Source organism: Salminus brasiliensis, chromosome 1, assembly GCF_030463535.1.
Source record: "Salminus brasiliensis chromosome 1, fSalBra1.hap2, whole genome shotgun sequence".
Classification (NCBI taxonomy): Eukaryota; Metazoa; Chordata; class Actinopteri; order Characiformes; family Bryconidae; genus Salminus; species Salminus brasiliensis.
This window is the reverse complement of record NC_132878.1, coordinates 74,226,931-74,249,077: the sequence shown is the minus strand read 5'-3', so window position 1 is coordinate 74,249,077 and position 22,147 is coordinate 74,226,931. Positions and strand designations below refer to the sequence as shown.

The 22,147-nt window shown below is 40.6% G+C and overlaps 1 protein-coding gene across 1 annotated transcript in view; it reads right to left on the bottom strand.

Annotated features, from left to right (window-relative positions):
- Nucleotides 1–22,147, bottom strand: part of prex2 (phosphatidylinositol-3,4,5-trisphosphate-dependent Rac exchange factor 2) — a 156,906-nt gene that overhangs the window by 8,844 nt on the left and 125,915 nt on the right. Inside the window, exons 36-38 of the mRNA XM_072688847.1 lie at nucleotides 10,224–10,290; nucleotides 9,955–10,130; nucleotides 2,199–2,301 (exon numbers count right to left, since the gene is read on the bottom strand). Of these exons, the coding sequence (XP_072544948.1) occupies nucleotides 2,199–2,301; nucleotides 9,955–10,130; nucleotides 10,224–10,290 (346 nt within the window). The remainder of the gene's footprint in view (nucleotides 1–2,198; nucleotides 2,302–9,954; nucleotides 10,131–10,223; nucleotides 10,291–22,147) is intronic.

Genomic DNA, 22,147 nt, shown 5'->3' with positions numbered 1-22,147 from the left:
GACAGTTCACTCCCTGGATCTCTCCTCTTTTGGCTCAGGGCCACCGATTTGGCTGTTTGACCTCCAGCTCCACCCCGACTCTCCTGGCCCTGCGTTACATGAGCCTGGGAGTTCATAATGATGCACAGAAAATTACCCCACTCCTTCCGAGCTGCCACTGCTCGCATTATGAAGGACAGTGTGAGGCCAGCGGGAAATAAAGAGAAAAAAAACACACACACACAAACAATATACACTCTGACTGCTTACACTGCCGCAGAGTAGTAATATAGAGGGGCTATATATTAATAAGGAGAGTGAGAATGAGAGCAAGAGAGAGAGAGAAAGCAAGAAAGAGAAGGAAAGAGAAAGAAAGAAGGGGAGAGAGAGTGAGATAGAAAGAGAAAGTAAGGAGTAAAGAGATACAGAGAGAAGGGGAGAGAGAGTGAGAAGTAAAGAGAGAGTAAGAGAGAGGGAAAGAAGGGGAAAGCAAGAAGGAAAGAGAGAGAGAATGAGACAGGAGTGATAGAGCATCACAGAGAAAGACAGAATGTCTTTTAAAAAAGAGCAAACAAAAAAAGAGATGATGGGAGCGAGAAAAAGAGACAAGGAAGGGCAAGACAGAGACAGAGAGAGAAGGAGCGGAGAGTAAAAAGTGGAAGGAAAAAGAGGTAGAGTGAGCAAGATACTGAGAGACTATAAGAGGCAGAATGGGAAAGAAAAAGACAGTCCAAGCAGAGATAGGGGGAGAAATAGAAAGAAGGATGGTAAGAGAGTTAAACAGGCAGAAAGTAAAAAGAAAAGTCCAAGGGAGAAGTGAGAGAGAAACAGAGAGACAGAGAGACAGACAGACAGACAGACAGACAGACAGACAGACTCCACCAACAGGCGTGAAGAATAGAAGGAATGGAGGAGAAGCTGTTAAGCCTGTTTCACCCTGATTAATAAACATGCCTCTGTGCCTCTATAAAAATAAATCCACTATTAAAACCAACAGTAGCGTCAGTAGCAGTAATATTTCTGCAAAGGCAGCGCATGCTAAGCTAACTGGGTCAGCTAAACAAAAACAGTAGAACAGGCTTTGTGTCTGCACAGCAAGAACTGATTAGTGGCCTATGATTATCTGAGCTGCAGAGCCTCCTGATGATGAAGCTCTGTGCTTCATTTTACTCTGAACTTCCAACACACTCACTATCTCTGAGGGGAATTGGTAGGGAAACCTGGTGGTGGACGAAACCAAGCATCTGAAGAGTTCCAAAAGCTACACCACAGAATCGTTTCCACATAGTATGTTGTGAATACACTGCCCATGCACCACTGTTTTGCCATTGAGAAGATTTTGCCCTCAAATGTAATATTTCCATTCTGAGGCAGAACAGCCCCCAGATGTGTTGCGGTAATGGTGACCTCTGGTTCCTTGGCTTACATGAGGTCCTGGGGTCAGGTGCTCTGTGCACTGAACTCAATGGTGCTCTGATAACTTTAGTTGTGTCTGGATGCACATCTCTGGTTTTCCAGTCAGATGCCGCCTCATGTTAAAAAAAAGAGGCCTTGCCATCCATCCACCTTCTTATCCACTGAATAGGGTTTTTGGTGGGGGGTCATTGTGCACCAGGCAGGAATACCTCTAGAAAGGGTCCCAGTCCACTCCAGGGTACCACACACACCCTAGGGGGCAATTTAGCATTTCCAAATGTCCATAGGAAAAACACACCAGACATTAAGAATCAAACCCACAAGCCCAGGTCCCTAGATCTGTGATCTGTGTTACTATACTGACTACAGTAAATTATTCAGTATTTGCTTCTAGTTTAAAATGCACCTCACTTTACACTGGAAAAAAGCTGGGAAAAAAAGACCAGACTCAAGAAGCACAACATAATCATTTCCACTCTGTATCAACAGTTTCCATTCTGTTAGCTTTGAGGTCAAAAAATGTAAAGAAAAGCCAAAATGGCAAAATGTAGAAGATTATTTTTCTTCAGCAAAACTGTGCTGTATACGAAACAGCATCGTTTCACCAAACTCAAACCCTGATAAAATATCCACTCTGCTGCTTACAAACACCTCACCTTGGTTTATCTGAGCTAAGAAGCAGAGAGATAAGTAACAGTGAAACTGTGAGTTGAGGGCTGTGAGTTAGAGCTCTACATTAACTAAAGGCTATAAAGGTTAGGTCTGGGAGTGAGATGAGGAGGGTGAAAGATCTGGATCTCTACCTGTTTCCTCATGACGTCGGTGGCCTGCATGATGCAGCGGGGTGGCAGGCCATGACTGCGGGCGAGGAGGAGTGCTTGTTCCAGCGTCACACTCAGAGTACACCTACAAAACCCAAAAAGAACAAGCACGTTAACGTATACTACACATGCATACACACTAACACACACAGACACACGTTGACTAAATGTAATGGAGCAGAGATTAAAAAGGTGGGAGGGAAGACAAGACACGAAACCCATGTCACCATTTGTGTTTGACACAGATTAAATTTGGCCTTTATGTGCAGTGAAAACACACACACACACACACACACACACACACACACATACACAGTGACGGTGATCACACGTGCCATTGCTGCGGCCCCGCAAAGCAGATGTGGTTAAGGACCCTGCTCAAGAGTTGCATTTTGTTAAGCTTGGGTATTGAACCCACAATAGCCTGCCCTGCCATCAATAGCCTGGTGGTCAAACCACTGAGCCCCCACTGCCCCCAAAGAATGTCAGAAGCTGGAATGGAAAGCGAAGAAACAGAAGAGAGAGAGAGAACAAGAGACAGAGAGAGTGAGAGAGAGAGGAGAAAGAGCGGAAAATGAAAGAAGAATAAGAGAGGAGAGAGAGAGAGAAATGAGAGATAATGAAGAGAAAAGAGGGGAGAGAGAGAGAGAAAGAGAGGGAAATGAGAAAAGGAACAGAAAGGAGAGGGAAGAGATGCAAGAGAAGAGAGAGAGGATGAAGGGAATGAAAAGGAGAGGGAAATGCAAACAAATATACAGAGAGGGAGAAAGGGGGGAAACAGGTGAGAAAGGGGAGAGACAAGGGAGATGCGAGACAAATAAGAAAATGAGAGAGAGAGAGAGATGAAAGCAAGACAGAGAAATTGAGCTACGAGGAGAGGCGAATGAGCGAGAAAGAAAGAGAGAGAGAGAGAGATAAAAACAAAGAACAAGAGATATAAATCTCGGATAACTAAGAACAAAGTCAAGCTATAAACATCAGGAGACTCTCCAGCGCACCGGTGTTTGAGGCCGGTGTTTACACGCTGAACTGATGGTAGATGCTCTCAGTAAATGGATGAACATTCAGCACTACTCTCCTCTCTGAATATAGACACGTCCTCTCTGATTTAGAGTATGTGTGTCTGCCTCTGCGGTTACCATGAATATCTTACAAAGCGACTGAAGGACACACGCAGGAGCTTTCAGAGTGCTGCTGTTTCAAACCAGACCGTCCACCAGCCCAAAACACACAAACTTCCCCCGAGACCCCCTGCAAACATCCGTCTCTCAGACAGACAGCAGGTGGAGAGCAGCAGAGCATAGCTGTGGAAAGTGGGGAGAATACATACCTCTAACTCCATACACACTCATTGCCCCATGCACACACTCACAGCTATCTGTACAGACACTCACAGCTCTACACACTCATATTTTAATGGCTGTACCTTCTGTGTATTTGTACTTGTATTTGTACAATCTAAGCATTCACAGAAGGTGAAGGGAAGAACATGGATTAACTTGAAACAATGGTGCATGTGGGATATCTGTAAGATGCAGGTGTGAATTCCTGATCCACTTTGATGAGGGCCAAATCAGGGACTTCAAGGATTTGCTGAAATGTCTTGTAGAGGGAGCTGTTTTGGTACCATGTGAAAGACCAACTGCAGATTAGGCATGGGGTCATAATGTTTTGGTTGACTGGTGCATTTGCAATGTTAGGCCAGACTGTGACTAAAATTGGCAGTAAATTCCAAAAGAGTTCTGCCATAGTTAACTTTGGAGGTCTTCACTGTATCAGTGTGTTAGACTAACCCCATGGTGTGGAGGCTGTAATTTAGCCTGGCTGGCTTTTACTGCGCTGAATCATCAGCTGAACCGAGCTGAACCAGCAGAACATGACTGAACGATTGCTCCTTAAATGTATGTGCTAACTGATGATTTTAAGGTGTTCATGACCTCATATATAACCTTATATAAATCAAATATAAGCATTCCAAAAAACCCTACATAAGGGTAGTCTTTTTTAAGTGGTGTTATCTATTTCTAATTAAATAGTACTAGTAGATGATTATGGGAAATGGTAATATGAAAGTTTCACACAGCCTGTATCTATCCCATTCCCAGCAGGAGCTTACCTCAACTGCACAACATCGGCCCAGGATAATTAAAGCAGAAATAATACTGAGCCAAGAGGCCGGAGGCTGGAGCGTTTAATACTCCTCTATAATGTATGGGCTTTACAACATGGCGGCAGACAAAGAGATGAGATGAAGAGCCTGAGGAAAGCGTTTGTCTGTGTGTGCGTGTGTGTGTGTGTGTGTGTGTGTGTGTTTGTGCATGTGTAATTTTTCAGCAGAAGGATGTGCTTTCTGTATGGAGTGTGATGGTTTTCACTCAGGTTTGGGTGACGATAGTAGGACTGTGATTTATGCAGAAGGAGCCTCTGTTTTTCTACAACCCACTGATTTATTCGCTCCATTCCTGCACTCCGACACTGGGGAAGTAAAAGAAGATGGCAGGGATGGAACCTCACTTTACACAAGAGCTCCACTGATGTACCTGGTGGATACTGAGGTTCCACAAAATGTTTAGCATACCACAATTATTTTGTAGGTTATTCTGAACAATAAAACATACTGTCAGACATTAAACCAAGATTATCATTACGAGAGTTTACGTTATTTACCCAGTTTTACGTTTTCAAATTTAGATCAAGTTTAATTGAAGATCATCTCAAATGATATCTTTTCCCTTTTTCTTTGGTGGGGGCGAAATTATATAAAAATGGAGAATCTATAACAAACATTTCCACAATAAATTCAAGAATTATTATGTGTAAATAAATAAATAAATTAGGAAAGTTAAATTAGATATTAATTTTCAAATAAATTAAATACATAATGAACTCAAGCCCTACAGAGACAATGGTAGTATTTACTAGGGTGGTACTTTGATTTCAAGATATTCTAGTAACAGTTTAATTGATATTCAATAACATTCTAGTAACAGTTTCGTTTACCTCAATAACCTACACTGTATTTTTGAGGCTTGTACTTTGTGGAATAAAATGTACCACCACAGTACAGTGCAGACAAGAGAAAGCTTGTGGTCTTTGAGATAAACAGTGTAAATAGTGATTAAAAGGTCTAAATTAATAAGTGTTCTAGTTTTCAATTTTCAGAAATATGCAACTAAAGTACAAATCTTACTAAAGCAAAGTAGAGTGGTTGGTGTGGCGCAACAGATAACACCACTACCTGCCGCTGGGTTACAACACCATGTGGGAGACCAGGGTTCGATTCCCCTTCGATTCTGGGTGACTATGCTGCGCTACGCCAATAATAGTCCCTGGGCAAGACTCCTAACACTACATTGGCCCACCTCTGTAATACGAGTAACCTTGTAAGTCGCTCTGGATAAGAGCATCAGCTAAATGCTATAAATGTAAATGTAAACCTTCCAGAACAATAGGTGAAGGAATAATTTACACAATTTTCTTTCATACACCAGATGTATTATTATGATAATCAGCCAAGAAATATGTTGTGCCATGTTCCTAGTGCATCAGTCATGTTGTTTTTTCATCTGGGAAAAGAACTGAATGAAAGTACTCACTAATACCAGAATAAAGTACAACTCAAAAAATGTGTTTTCCACCCCCGCAGTCTACGTCCATTCACTAAGGTAGAAAGGCTAAGTCAGATGCTTTGAACATCAGTAAAGTGGAGAGAGAGAGAAGCTACTAAATTTAGTTCTAGTAGTAGTAGAATCTGTCGAAAGAAAACTGGCCTCCACACAGAAACATTAGTCCCGCAAGCTGTGCCATTAGTGTGGCTCTTCTCTCTTTTACAATCAGCACATTCATTAAAAGCAAAGAGAGCGCCTGGCATTTATTCATGTGCCCACGGTCTACTGGTCTATACTTATCAGCTTGAGTAAACAGAAATGAGGTTGGGAAAGGCAGAGAGTGCAACATGCAGTGCTGAATCAGAGAATCGTCATTTCACCCTTATTACACTTTACCCATCAGGCCAAGAAATCTAATCAATAACACAAACATGGGGTGATTTCTCTGACCAAGCAGTTTTTGTATGTGACTAATCTGCTGGAGAGGAGCCATGTAGCTTCTATTAATACCGCACAGCCTCATACACAAGCGGCTCTATTCCTAACTGTTCATTCACTCAGTAATGCAATTTCAATGATGCATATTGCACTGACTGCATGTTCAATATGGCCAAGACATTCTAGAGAAATGAGCATGAAAAACTAAGGTATCATTTTTTTCCCCTGTTTGCACCGGAACTGCAAAACTGAAAAGTTTAATACCTAAAATATTCAAACATACAAACATAATTCAGGTTCACTGTCACTGTCATTTTTAGCTGTGTAATGTACTTTAGTCCGTATTTATAGATAACAGAGAGTCTGCAGAAACAAGTCTATTAGAGACTATGTACCACAACTTGCTAATTGGTGAGGTGTAAGCCTCCAATACAGTGAGCTACACTGTTAACCATTAGCAGGACTTCATAATATTAAACATTAAGTTCTCATGGTAAAATACATCTAAAATACAGCATTCTTTTATGAAAACTTACTGTAACAGTCCTAACAGCAAGCGATATGAGCGTCAACAACAAAAACAAAAGGCTCTTATTGTAACCAATAAAGCTGTCCACACCAGCTGTGAGCAATGCAGCATGCCGTTTTTGACAGACGTCCTGTTTTTGATGGATGCCCCATTTTTGATGGACCCTGTTTCTATTTTTGACGCGTTGTGTTGCATTGCGCTGATGTTCCACCCTAACAAATACTGCAGTTAACACAGCTTGTGGTTTGTGATACTATGTTTGTGCTACTACGTTTGAGTGCTGCATTATGTTAGGACATAATGTACAGTTTTTAACAGCCACTAATAACTCTCTGTAGACTCTGTAGCCGTAATCTGTAGTTATTCCGTTTTCCCAGCAAACAATTAATGTTTAATCGATGTTGGAATCACTTACATGTGCAGCATTTCAAAATCGATTCAATGACTAAATGCTTGCTGGAAGTCGGCAAATTCACCAGAGTTAAAGTTAGAGCTATATTGCCTCTCAGTGATTAGCCTGTAATTTGCTATGTAATGCACTGCAATTTTGTATGTGGGGTGTGTGAACTAGCTAGGCTTGTATCCGCTTACCATTTATGTGAATGGGCTTTATTTCCACAGAGGATTTGGCTCTCTGAACAATCAGCAAAGCAAAATCACCAAAGTAGGTGCTGCAGGAATAAATGGGGCAATAAAGAGCACTGCACGTTTTGCAGCATGTTTCTTTTTTTTTTTTTACATACATATAGACTTTCTTTTCTACATCAATGTATCACAAATTGCTGACCACTGAGTTGCATTACTTATATGGTTGTAACTTTACAGTTATTTCCTGTTAGGAAAGAACAGCAAAGTACTGCAACCAGCAGCCAGTAATTTACTGTAACACAGTGAACTATACTATAATATATACTTTCCAGTATACATTAGCCTCATAGCTCCAGTGCATGGCCTTGGTAATCAAATGTACATGGAGTAAGAAATTGTGTGTGGTTTCTCGCCAGACCATAAACTCAAACAAAAACACACCCTGCAGCCTCACAGTCAATTTGCCTGAGGGGTGAGAGTAATCTGAGCTATATCTGGGCTTTATAACATAGCATAGCACACACGGGCTAAGTGGAGGTTGCGTGTGGGTGTTGCAGTCAATGTGTGTGAGAGTAAAAGCTGTTTAAATGAAAAGACAGGGCAGTAAATCGGCGTGTCCGTGATGGGCCTGAGCACCTGAGGCCCGGCCAAAGGGAGTGTAATCACAGTGACACCCAGCTGCAGAACCAAAACAAGGGCATGGTCACGTATACACCTTAGCCTGCTACAGCCAATACCCTTTAAGAATATGGCAAACACAGAGTGCTGTGTGTGTGTGTGTGTGTGTGTGTGTGTGTGTGTAATGGCGTATGTCACATTACATTACATACATTTTTGCCAGACTCATCAGAAGCCCTGGAGTATTATCAGTAAAACAGGCAAAGGATAAAGAGCACTCTCTCTCTCTCACTCTTATGCTTACTCTTAATCTCTCTCTCTCACGCTACTATGCAAGTAGTATTTTGGGGTAATATGTAATCAGGTGTTATTCATATGTGATTTTTAATAATATACACTTTATGGTACAGCCTCAGTACTCATTAATCATTATTCACTTGTAACTAAGATAACTGTTTTCTATAAATCTATATGTGCATCCTTTAAACTACTGTGAGGTTTAACCTACTGAACTGCATTGTTTGCTATTCTACACTGTGATTAAATCCTAAAATAATGCGTCACATTATTATTATTATTACTATTATTATTATTATTATTATTATTATTATTATAACTACTACAGATGTCTGTCTGGAACACTTCTACACCCCCCCCCAGCAATAACACATTACTCAGCACATTATGGGCAAGGTACCATGCTGTGCTTATATTACTACATATTGCAACTAAGAGAGATATGATAGAGAAAGGCAGCAAGTGAAAGACGACAGGTAGAGAGAGCAGGAGAGATAGAATGAAAAACAATAAGATAAAGAGAACAGCAAAAGAAAGGAGACAAAAGACAAATATAGGCCTCTTGTCTACCGCAGGGCCAAATGGTTCTGTGCTGGTGCAGACCCATTAGACTTATTTTTCCATTTGCTGTGTTGCTAAATTAGGACCAGGAAGTGCATGGTGTCTCATAATAATTATGCGTCAGCTGCTGTTGTCGCTGTGTGTCCAGTCCCGTATACTCACCCTGATTTCACAGAGTTAGCAGGTTAGCATGCTGACTAAATGCAAAATGGAGAACTGCAAGTTGTGTTTTTTTTCTTTTTTCGAATTAATTTTGTGCATGCAAAGCAGCACTGACACATATACGGCCTCCGTCGTTTTCTGCACTGGAAATATAAAGACCACAGACCTTGCAGCACAAAGCGGTTCTGTGGCCCAGAGTACGCTTAGCTAACCATGCTGAGAAACCCAAGCTTAGCGTATTGAAGAGGAAGAGTGTGTCAGATGAGCTAAATGGGTGGATATTTCAGGATCAATGAGATAAATGAAGTTCTGGACTAAAGAAGAGACAGAGCTGTCTGGTCATGAGTGAAAAATGCCCACCTCACTAAATCCAGACCCATGAGACAGCATATTAATAAGCCTATTAGAACAGTAATTACAGGATGGGTATTTTTAGTATGTCACATTAATAAGTCAAGAGGGTTAATGTTCATATTAGAGAGGAGGGAGATTAATAATAAAATGAATGTGTAAGGAACATGATGAAACGAAGGAGAAAAACAGACCAGATCATAATGAAGACCAAGAGGGAGAAGCCATAAAACATGAGAGAATGGAGGAAGAAGACACACACGACACACATTGTCCTTGCATCTGTGTTGTTTTCACTTTTTGACATAATTCTTTACACTGTGTAAAATGTCAAGGTGTCTGAGAGGTGAGGTTTTTACATCACAACAACACCTGGTGGAGTTACTATTACTTAAAAAACTAAGACAAAGAAGCTCTCTGATTCGTTGACAAAGAAATGTCAAAAATTTGTCAAATTTGTCTTCTTCAATAACGTCTATGAATTATTCAGACAAACAGGGCTTGTAAAGTTTAAGTGCAAAAATGCTCTTGGAGAGTGTGCAGGCATGTGCGTGTAATAATCTGTATGTGTGTCTGTCATACTGACCGATGCACTCCGCTGTTACACAGGACGATGTGTACGGCCCCCAGGCGGCTGCAGAGCTCTGAGGCCACAGAAATCAGACCGACCCCGGACGCTCCACACGTCGCCGTCCTCCCACAGCACACGAAACCCTCCATCAACCTGTAGAGCTCATCTACAGCATTCAGAGGACGCAGGAGCTACAGAGAGAGATAGACAGATAATTGGATTCACACAAGAGATCGATAAATAGCATGACACAGCATCGTTTGAAACCAGTAGTAGACACACACCTTGTCTATGAAAGCAGCCTTTGGAGCAGGGCTCGGGTTCAGGTTGGACTTGTCCAGATAAAAGGCCCTGTAGGCGAACAACACAGGAATGTTACTTAGCAAAACACCCACAGAATGAGGGCTGGTTAAGATGCTTACATCACACCATAAAACTTGGTATTCAATATCAACCATACTTGGCAACTCACAAGCAACACACTGAGATGCTTGTCTTTACATTTACATTTATGGCATTTAGCTGATGCTCTTATCCAGACCGACTTACAAGGTTACTCATATTACTGAGGTGGACCAGTGTAGTGTTAGGAGTCTTGCCCAAGCATAGCGCTGCATTGTCACTCAGACTAAAAAGGACTGGCATGTAGAATTGGAGTTTTCTGCTACTTTGTTTCTATCACTGTATTAAAAAAGTTCTTTGTTGCCTCTATTGTTGGATGCACTGTGACAGGGCATGTGACTTGGCAAGTGTTCCTGTTTGGAAAAGTCATTTGACTTGATAAATAATTCAAAAAGGAATGTGCTATCACGTACTTAAAGGTATAGAGTAGATTAAAAGACACATATAACCACTGTGGTAGTTGTCGCAATGTACTAGACTGCACTAAACTACTATTAATTGCAGTGTGATCCATGATAGAGCCTTAACATGTAATAAAATGCACTATAACTGCCTCGGCCATTGCATTTTATGTGTTCTGTAACCAATTTGGAAGAAAATACACAGTTGTCAACAATGGCACTATATGAGGCAAAGTCATTCAGTCTCTTCAGGCTCTGGAGCATTTTTACTGTCAGACCCCTCACTCTAACCGCCATCTGGAGGACAGTGAGGGAGTCATTCATTATGATAACATTTGTAGTCAGTACAACATTAATGCTACTGTTAATTCACCAAAGAAATTAACAGTTGCAGCACTTAGTCAGCAAATAGTGACTGTTATATGAAACAGGGGATCAAAAAGCTGTTATGAGGGGTTTAATTATGCATAAATACACACCTACATACAGCTGTAAGTCAAATACAAAGCTGCAATGTCTGCCTAAATCAATCAGAATCACTTCCAATTTTACACTAAAAGCATGTTTTTTGTATTCTCTCCCCGTCACAAGCAATGATCTCGACACTGGGAGAGTGAGGACTGACACAACACACGCCTCTTCCAACACATGTGCAACCAGCCACCGGGTCCCCAGCACTGATGCATCCGCTAGCAGATGCCTACCAGCATCACACTGACGTGATGCGAAAAGCAGATCCATCTACCCACCCACAGAGAGCAAGGCCTACTGTGCTCTCTAGGGCTCTGGCTGCAGATGGCAGGCAGCATGACCTGGGATTCAAACCGGCGATCCTAATAGTGGCAGCTCCTTAGTGTGCTAGACCACTCATGGAGTCCCATGCAACTATATGATTACATTAAATTACACAGAACACCATACCAGATAACACAAACTCACAAATTCATCTTCTAATGGCTTAACGTTTGCTTTGTAATAAACAAGCTTTTGTGACGGTGATGGCTCCTGAATGTGTTATCACTACCATCCTTCTTGCACATTCCCTGTGCTTGCTGAGTGTCTTTTAATCAGAACTTTACAACCCTGCGTGCTTTACCCTCCCACAGGGACAGTGGCGTTTACGGGTTTGAGCTAAGTTAACAGTCTGTGTAATCAGCTCGGGAGCTCCTCATCATTACTGACACAATAAAGATAAGAAAATAAAGTCAGTGGGCGCCTCCTTTATGCTTCCCTCATAAACTGCTTGGAAGTTAAGCACTGGTTTGTCGCAGATGCACAAAACATCATCAAATATTTAATACTTATGCATAATGCCTTAATATTTTATTGTTAGGTTAAGGCCACATCTGACTTCTTTGTAGCATAACAAGTGTATAAGTGTATATTTGTCAGTGTGAATGTCTACATACCACACGTATGTGTATGCATATATATGCATTTTGCTTGCTCACAGAAAACCATACATATTCTGCAAGGCAGGTAGTTCTGAGAAGTCTCTATGACGAGTATGTGAGTCACCTTCAGTATGAACAGCCTTATGATGGGGTGTGTGTGTGTAGATGTCAAAAGTGTGCCAGTATGTGCATCAAGAGTTCATTTACTACTGACAGAGCAAGCCTAATAAAACAGTACAATAGTACACTGGTGCAACTAAAACTATTAAAAGGGCCCATATCATAAAAAAATGATTTTCCAGAACATATAGCACCGGGTCCTTATGGCTGATGGATGTATAACAGTAACACAATGATTTGTTAGAGGCAGTATTTACATATTACAGTTCTTCCAATATTGCAAAAGCCAACAAAACATGCAAGATATTGTGCAGCCATACCTCATGTACAATAAAGAATAACTGTATGGTCATACTGAGTTCTATTTAGTGACAAAAAGTCGAATGTGGTTCCCGTTTGGTAAAACTGTCAAAATATTGGTGCAACTGTTAGAAGATGTACATTCGATCCCTTACGCTGTCACAAACAGCAAGACAGTATAATTTAGGGTAGGCGTCCATTTCCCCCCAGCAAGGACACGTGTTAGCCAATGTAATGGGATTGGCAGTAAGCATCTAACAATGTTGAATCTGCGGTAGAAGAGTTCAGAAGATGCCTTCACTTTTCCAGTGCTGATGATACTGTATGATAGGGCATGACCTAGCTAACAGGTGGAAATTAGAAATGACTACATTGAGTAAAAAGAGAAATAAGATGTAGGGCATTATACCTTATCATTACTGAGCAATCGTCGCTCAATTGCTTAGTAATTCCTTTCAAGGTCAAAGCTATTAGTTTGCTTATAAACTAAACCCTTCTCTTTATTCTACTGATCATTAGCCTTTCTGGTCCTTTCCTGAGAATTCTACAATATTTAAAGGGCTCAGTAGACAGTTTTGTGACTGTGCCTTGAAAATACTTTTAAAAAGTCATTTACACTGCAAATGCACCAGCAGATGGCCTAAACGACCCAAGCACGCCACTGCACCAAACATACAACACTGCACCAAAGCCTGCTGGTGGCAGGCTGGTCCCAGCAGCATCAGATGGAGGTGTGTTTGTGCTCCATTTGCCAAGCTGTTCACACATCTCACACTCCACGAGCATCAGCTAACAACACTCAGGAAAACAACCACATGGTTTCACTGCTAATGAGGTTCGTGTAACCTCACTGTGTGCGGGAACAGTGAAGGGAACTTAACCAGGGATTTTTCTTTATCAATTTGAACACTGCTATAGATTCTAGTTTTCAGACATATGTCTTAACTGACTGACTACATGGCTCTGATAGTCGTCTTCTACAAGGGATTAAGTAAAAAGAGAGAAAAAGCTGATAAAATTGAGACAGAATGAGAGACAGGCCTAATGAATGGGTGCACCAATACATGACTATGCTGAACAAATTGGGCTACCATAGTTTAGTCAGACAGTTTAAAGACTCAGATCCTGTATTACAAAAACAGGGAATCTACTTCAGGCTTATTCAGATTAAGAAACCATGTACAAAATCTGCTGATTTAAAAGGACAGGTTTTGAGTGACATAGACTTTTGGGCTAAATTAGTCTCTTAGCTCTTGTAGAACTATCTAGGAACAGTCTCTAATAGTTTGAAGTAAAGTGTGTGATTATTTATTCATTCAGTTTGCCTGAGGTTAATTGATAGGCTATGACCTTCCATTGTAGATTCAGTTTCAGGTTTGAGATAAGAGGAAAACTGTCCAAATTAATTTTTTTAGTAACCAATTCCTTTAATACTAGAATACGCCCAGAATGTCTTTTGGAAGATGTGCTGGAGGGCATGTGCACACTAGAATATGTTAATGCTATGTCTGCAGCCATGTTTTGACAAGACAAGACACCTATATTGACAATTTGTGTTAGACACAGTTTGGGCTCTGCCTTTAACCCATCTGTGCAGTGAATACACACATACACACTTGTAAGCAAACACACACAGTGACAGTGAGCACATGTGTCTGGAGTTGTGGGAAGTCCAGGGAGTAGGGAGGGTCAGGGGCCAGGTATCAAATCCAAAACCCTGCTTTAACCGCTAAGCCACTACTAACTGACGATCTTTGTGTGATTCTCTAGAGCAAAACCTCACTTTTAATTGGTTCTGCAGGATGGTGTGCTGTTCTAATGAAAAAACAGTAGTGTAGACCAGTTAGGGATTTCACAGTGAAATATAAGACTCATCATACACATATGGCATATGTTTAATTCATATTTTTACCCTTTAAATGATGCTTACATGTTACACCAAATATTTCTGTTTAAAAAAGCTGTTGTACAACACTGGCTCTTTAAAGCCATCTTCCTATGCTGACTATCAGGCACTTTATAATTTCATAAACTGCATGAATTTCTGAGCTTGGTTGGCTAGGTTGGGGTTTGGGAAGCCCCTCTGGAGCAATAACGCAGAAGCAGCCTTTTCCTTAAATCAAGCGGCACCATAAACCAAGGTTTTCCCCCTGATCAATTTTTACACAATGCGCTAATGGAAGCTCTGGATATTTGCCAAGGGTCAACGGCTCAAGAGCATCGCGAGCAGAATCAAAAGTGGACTGCAGGCCCTTCATCCAACTCAGCGACCAACATGTTAAAAACCACCCAGGACTGCCAGAGCTTTTCAAACATGAATAAACATGAGGAGAGGACCTGTCAGCAAAAAGAGAGCTTTAATATTAATTAGTGACAATTAACAGAATGGAGGCAGCTTACTCAGCATGTAAAAACGATGATTTGTCTTTTAGTGAGTCCTAATGTCCTGCATCTGGCAAGCAATGGTAGAATATTCTAGACTAGCATTCAACAGTTTATACGATAAGCTCATTTGCAAAATTTAAAGCAGCATTATGTGAGAATTGGCATTTCTTACTCCTGGCCTCCCCCTACAGTCGGAAAGTGTAATTTGCACTTTGAGTGTCCGCTAAAGGACATGTTTTACACATGCAATTCTAGATACCTAAGAGATACTGCCACTGAAACTGAAAGACTGTGGATGGAGGCAGTAGAGTAATATTAGGGGATTTTACACGAATATGACTCGGGTTGTGCAGCGCTACGCAGTCTTTGCAAGGATTTTCCTTACATAATTACATAGTGCAGAAAATGTGCCAGAATAGCAATTATAGCAGTGCTATTCTCCCTATTACAAGACAGTGAAACATCACAATGATGCTACACAATGGTAAATATCCTACATAATGCTGCTTTAAAGGCACATAAACATGAATGATAATAAAGGAAAAATAAACACTGTGTGTTAGTGAGGTGCTGAGTCAACACGAGCCACCAGAACAGATTAGTTATGCCTTCACACAGATTCTACACTCCCTGGAACTGAACTGAAGGGAAGGAACACTGTTCCCTGGTGTTTTTATGATGGTGATGGAGAGCGCTGTCTAACATGTCCCTCCACAATCTCCCATAGCTGCTCATTTAAGTTAAGATCTGTGAAGGTCATGTCATATGATTTACATCATTTTCATAGCCATCAAAGCACTGTGAAGAGACCACTCCCATCCACACAGACATTGGGCCTCATTTATCCAGCATCTCATACTCATCCAAGATCACCTCTCATCTGATGTATGACTGACGTCAGTGCACCTTAACTGATCACAGATCAGCATTCTTACTCTGAGAGGTTCGATAAAAATATAAGTAATAGCCTCAAGTTACATTAGAAGCAAATTTTAGACACCAAACATGCCTTGGCTGATCGACTATATTTGAGATGAACAATAAACTGTCTAAGGGCCGTTACACACTAAAATATGCAACACAACACTACTTTTATTTTGGAGAGGAGAGCTACATCCGGAGTTAAAGGTAAAGGAAACCTCTGCTTTTCCTGATTTTCCATGATGTCATGAATCCACATGATAGTCACATGTCAATATTTAGTGAGTCCATGAGCTATAAGTCAGGCAAAATCACAGAAAGCAGTTAGGAAAATAGGTTTCAGTCAAGAACAGGGAGTTTTTAAAAAGAGCTAGTTGTTGGGACACAATTGATTTTGGTTGCCACCATGCCAACGCCACAGTCAACTCTGGTTGGTTGAGTAAGTTCAAGCCGCCTGTGAATGCTGAACATGTGGCAAACAAATTGGCAAACATTTTTGCTGTCTAACATCCAAATAAATCACACTGTCACATATAAAGGCCTTCAGTTTCATTGTGTTTGTCAAACGATTTCTTTATTATCCTTCCTCTCATATACAGCCAAGCCTGGCATTTGCTAATGAGACTGTGGTGTGTTCATGCAGTCTAGTTAGCAATCCAGATGTAAAGGCTTTCGTGACAGAGTTAGGTCTCTGCCTAATCCCACTCTGCTTTATTTATTTATAATACACTACAGCACTCCACACACACTCAAAAATGTATGCACAGTGACATGTTGGCTGTCAAAAAAGGAAGAGAGTCAGAGCTCTATTTGGAAGATTTGGCCATATTTCACCACTCAGAGCGGCTGAGCTGCCGTCCTTGCAGGGCTCTTCTACTGCAGTGTGTGGAAATGAGCGCATACATCATATGACATACAAACTGCATGCATTGTTGTCCTGCTGTAATAGAATACAAACTTTATGAATGTCTTGTCATGGAAATGAATCTCATTTAAATAAAGATCCTATTCAGCTTGGAAAAATATATTCTCCACTATTTTTCATCTGTGGCACGGGTGCTGCAAAAAGAATGTGCACATCCTGGAAATGGAGCCTACAGTAATATGTACTGTGTGGGCTTATGGTTTCTACTTTGATAGCTGGTGTTTTTTTCCTAGTTAAGGTAAACTGAGATAATCAAATGTCTGGAATCAGTATTTTTAATAATATAAAATTAATATGGTTGGAAATGATTGCATTCAGCTACCACTGATGATCTGGATGAGCAAATGCACCCATTGATGATCTGGATGAGCAAATGCACACACACACACAGCTTGTCTAGTCCCTGTACAGAAGTACTTCCAACAGAATAGGACTATCTGGAGTAGATTAACATGAACCTATTGGCACCATGTCTAATAACAGGCTAGAGGGGTATAAAGGCCCACAGCACTGAGCTGTGGAGCAGTGGAACTGTGTTTTACAGGAATGATGGATGGTGCCCCGTCCAATACTTTTGGGATGAGATGGGAAACTGGGGACGAGATCATGATTATACAACATCCTGACCTCCATAACACAAAACCTCACAGCAATGCTTTAAAATCTAGTAGAAAGCCCAGACATTAGAGAGCGTTACTCCAACAAAAACAGGATAAACATTATTAACATACCCTTGATTTCAGAAGAAATGAGTTAGGTGGGGTTCCCATATTTTTGTCAGTATCGTATATATAGATGGATAGGAGGCTGCTGGTGAAGACAAAATGCATACAAACATATTTGAAAAATACTGCGTCCCTGAAATCAACCCTGAAATGTGAATGAAAAGATAATAATAAGAAAGATATTTGGAAAATGGTGTTCAGTTTTTGACACAGATAACTTTATTAATATTATATATTATAAATATCATAAATAGATAAAGTACAATTAACAGCATGAAATATGAAATAAACATTGTTTACATAATTCTAGCTGTCTGTCATATTTAGAACTATATTATGTAGACTACTGTTATACATAAAATACCTAAAATTGTTAATAGAACAATATATCAATTTGATGATACTGCCAACATAATAACGGAAGTCAGAAAGTATGATCCTCTGATGCAGCACAGGTGAGACGGTTTCTGTTTTTAATTCCACACCACAGTATAAAAGCCACTAACAAACACACTGTTTCAATTTCTAATAATAATGTCAATAATCATGTACGATAAGAGTCTTTTTTTAGAAATCCACAGTCGACAAGAATTCTACTTGCTCTCCCTGCTAAATACACACCAGGACAACTCAAATGTACACTGTAAACGAAACGCTGACACTACGGCCCAAAAATTGCAAGTGCGAATCCTGGGTCATGCTGCTTTGCCATCAGCAGCCAGGGCCTGAAAGAGCACAACTGGCCATGCTCTCTGTGGGTGGGTAGACAGTACTCTCTCTCCTCATAACCTATTGTGATGCTGGGTGGCAAAGGCGTCTGTTAGGCGATGTATCAGCTAGCTCTTGGCTGACCTCCAAGAGCGTTGGATGCCTAGTGATACTGCATTGGTGGCAGTTTAAAAAGAGGCGTTGGCTGACTTAACGTGAATCGGAGGAGGCATGTGCATGTCCTCACTCTCCTGGTGTCCGGAGCATTGTAAGTAGGTGGGAGGAGTGGATGAATTACTTGGCTGAGGTTGTTTTAGGAAGAAAAAAACGTAATCAATTAAGAGACCATCCATATAACAACTATGGTGAAATATTTTCAGCATATATTTGTGTGTAGTAAGACTGAACGGTACAGAACTGAAATCCTGATGAGAACTTTTCATACCACCTTGTTCCAACACTCAGCTATAGTTCATATATGAACATAAGTTCAACTGTCTGTCACTGAGAAACCAATTTAAACCACTGAGGAAAGCAATTCAGAGCAAAATAAAACTGCTGGCGATGCTTCGGTCTGCGTATTGCATTTAGGCACTCTTTTTCATAATGCATCTATCGTTCCTCAGATATTGCATACTGGGTAACTCCTCGGCTTCGGGCAATTTAGTTTGTTTTTTATTCAGCCAAAGCATTGCATCATGGTTGTGGTCCAGCTGCTAGGCCAAAGTGCCTATGCCTTTAGGAGGACACATAAATCTGCAAATAGCCTTTGGAGTTTACCACTGGCATGACCAATCTATGACCTCAAAGCAGCTTTCTCTCACTCTCAAAAGACACCCAAACATAAAGTCATAGCGGAACTCACTGGCTCTCATACAGAAGATAATATTACCAAATGGTGGGTAACCGCTGGCCTGGGCCAGATCACTCAGTCAGCTCCTGCTGCTATAGTGGCCTTGGGAGGGAGGTCATGGTACTTTGCAGATTGAGGCACTTTTTCTAATTGTTTTCAGTGGGAAATTATTTTTGAACTGTGTTTGAACACAAGGCATCATACATTGTATGTGTTTTAACTAAAGGCAGATGGTTTGGAGTCATATCAATAAATCTAGTTAGCTATCAGACATACACTCTACATCACTTTTTGTCTCAAGACCAGTGAGTCTGTAATACCAAATGTGAAATGCTAAATTGTTCATTTTGTTCCATTAAATCTACACAGTGTGGTGTAGCTGAGCTCTGCATTGGCACATTCAGCGTGCAGTAGCCATTTGATGGTATGTGGACGACAGCCAGCCAAGCATTAAACGGAATGTGTTTGCAGGCAGAGCATGGATGGGTCAATTTGCAAAGAGAACGGATCCATTATGAATAAAGTCTGAATAGAAGATCATAACATAAGTGCTACCTCACCATGTACCTCTAATTATTTGATTTGGTGAAATCATGTTCTATCTACCATATTTATAACATTGCAGTATCGCTTTATGAGAGGAAACACAGTCAAACTTTCTGCAGTCTCAGGTCTGGCTGATTAACCATATTGAAGGTCTGGAAAAGTGTGCGTTGACTGATTTCACCCAAAATTGTTCACAGTAATGCAAGTTATGTAGTTTATTTACTTGCTGTAAAGAGAAGTTTTCAGTTTGCATGTAATTCTTTACAGTGTTACTTTACTTTTATTGCTTGAAATGGTTCACATTCTAATTAACTTTTTCAATTCTGTACTTGTTGGTTTGACTGCAATAATTTTGTCACAGAGCTAAATACATGTACGTATTGAGCATGTATTGTTACAGCTTGTTCTGCTCTTTGACAGCTAAATGTAATTGGATTTCCCACTGTGTAGCTAGCAGCTTTGTACCTGTGACCACATTCACATTACCCACACTGTCTGGCTCTTACTGAACGGCTGGCACAGTATGTTTGTTTATGCAGAAGTGTGTAAGTCAGGACAGGACGACCCAGTATGCCGTGACAGTTCGGAATGTCACACTCTGGCTTTCTGCTGTCTTTACAACAACAATATGCGGCAGAAGAAATTTCAGGCTGTCAAACTTTCACTCTGAGCATTTGTAGAACTACTGTATTTAAATAAGTATATACACCATATGTCCAAATTTATTCAGTCATTGCACCTAATTAGTTAACTTAGTTTACTTTACTGCTAACACAGGTGTTCAACTGCATATACACAGCTAACAGTAAAATCTCCATAGTAAAGCAATCCTAATGAAACGAGAAGTGTCTCTCTTTCTCACTCAGAACAATCTACAGGACCCTAATCAGTCTGGCTTCAAAGCAGCACACTCTACTTAAACTGCTCTCATTGCAGTTACAGAGAAACTCCATGTAGCTTAATCTGCCAAATGGTCATCGGTTCTGATTCTCCTCGACCTCTCCACAGCTATGGTCACAAGGCATTCTCTAGAGTGATGAAGCTCAATCCAATACTTCTGGGATGAGCTGGAGTGCCAGAACTAGTCATTCAACAGTGATGTTCTCACTGATGCTCTCATGTGGCTGAAATCTGTCGAACTCTCACAGCAATGTTCTAACATCTAGTGTAAGTCTTCCCACTGTAAATGTATCCCTTAGACACAGCGCATGTGTAAGATGACATCACTTGCAGCTGAACACTGCTGGCAAGGAAACTGTGTATTCACATCAGCTTTAAGTTATATGGCCATAACGGACCCATAGGGCGCTTCACACATGTCTGCGATTTGCAGATTGGAGTACGGTTTGGGATGGTCATAATGGACCCACACGGGGGCTTCACACAAGTCTGTGATTTGCAGATTGGGGTATGGTTTGCGATGACTGAAATGACTTCATTAGAAATGACGGCTGGACTCAAAGCACATCTGGAGTGTGGGAGACGATAAGGATCAGGGGAACCTACCACCTCCACAGATACATGCACACAAGCTTGTCAGAACAAATAGTAAAGAGAGTAGATATACAGTATAGATAATCAATGTCACATAATAACTATACAGGAATAACTTTCAATGGAAGTAAATTCCAACTTACTTATTCCAATTCAATTCAGAGTATTTCTATTGGTCCATTCATCCATCTATCTTATTATCTGCTTTTTACTGGTCAACACTGAGGTGGGGCCAAAGCCAATCTAAACCATTGGACGCAGGGCTGGAATACCCCCAGGGTACCAGAAACAAGCAGTGTATTTTTGCAAGGATGGAGGAAATCAATATGGACACAGAGAGAACACACTAAACTCCTCACAGAGTGACCATAGTGGGAATCCAATCCACTGTATAGGCTGTACAGACAACACTGGGGTGGGGATCAATCCCATCAGCAATTCCACTGTGCTGCCTTTGCAGAGATACAAGATTTTGCATTATTTGAATTTGAATTTTTGGGCAAATAAACGTGTATGCTTTTGCTTTTCTTATAATATTTCAGTGTAGTTTTGAGAACTATTTATTTTGTCAATATTCTAAGTGTGCAAGTAACTTTATGTAACTTTAAGTAATAATAACATGACGCATACATATTCCATATATCCTCAATGTTGTGGCAAAACAAGTTTTCTTAAATGGTCCAACAAAATGGGCTACAATTGTTCAGAATACAGTTTTGTTACATTAAAAGTTAACAGTAGTCTTTTTTCTGCTGAAAGGTTACTGTTCCGGATATACAAGGTTTGTTTCTGACTGTGTAAATATATACTGTACACTAGCCCTGTTCTTCCTCTGGTTTTTCTAAAACACACACATACATAAACACATACACATTATTTCACTGCTTTCCTATATCACATTTTGATTTACAATACCAGCATGAATATATCCTGGCATGGACTTCAAAGTTGACCAAATCCATGACCAAAAGCATTATTGTCAACAACATCAACATCAACAACATCAAATTGTCTTAGAAGCACTGATACACACT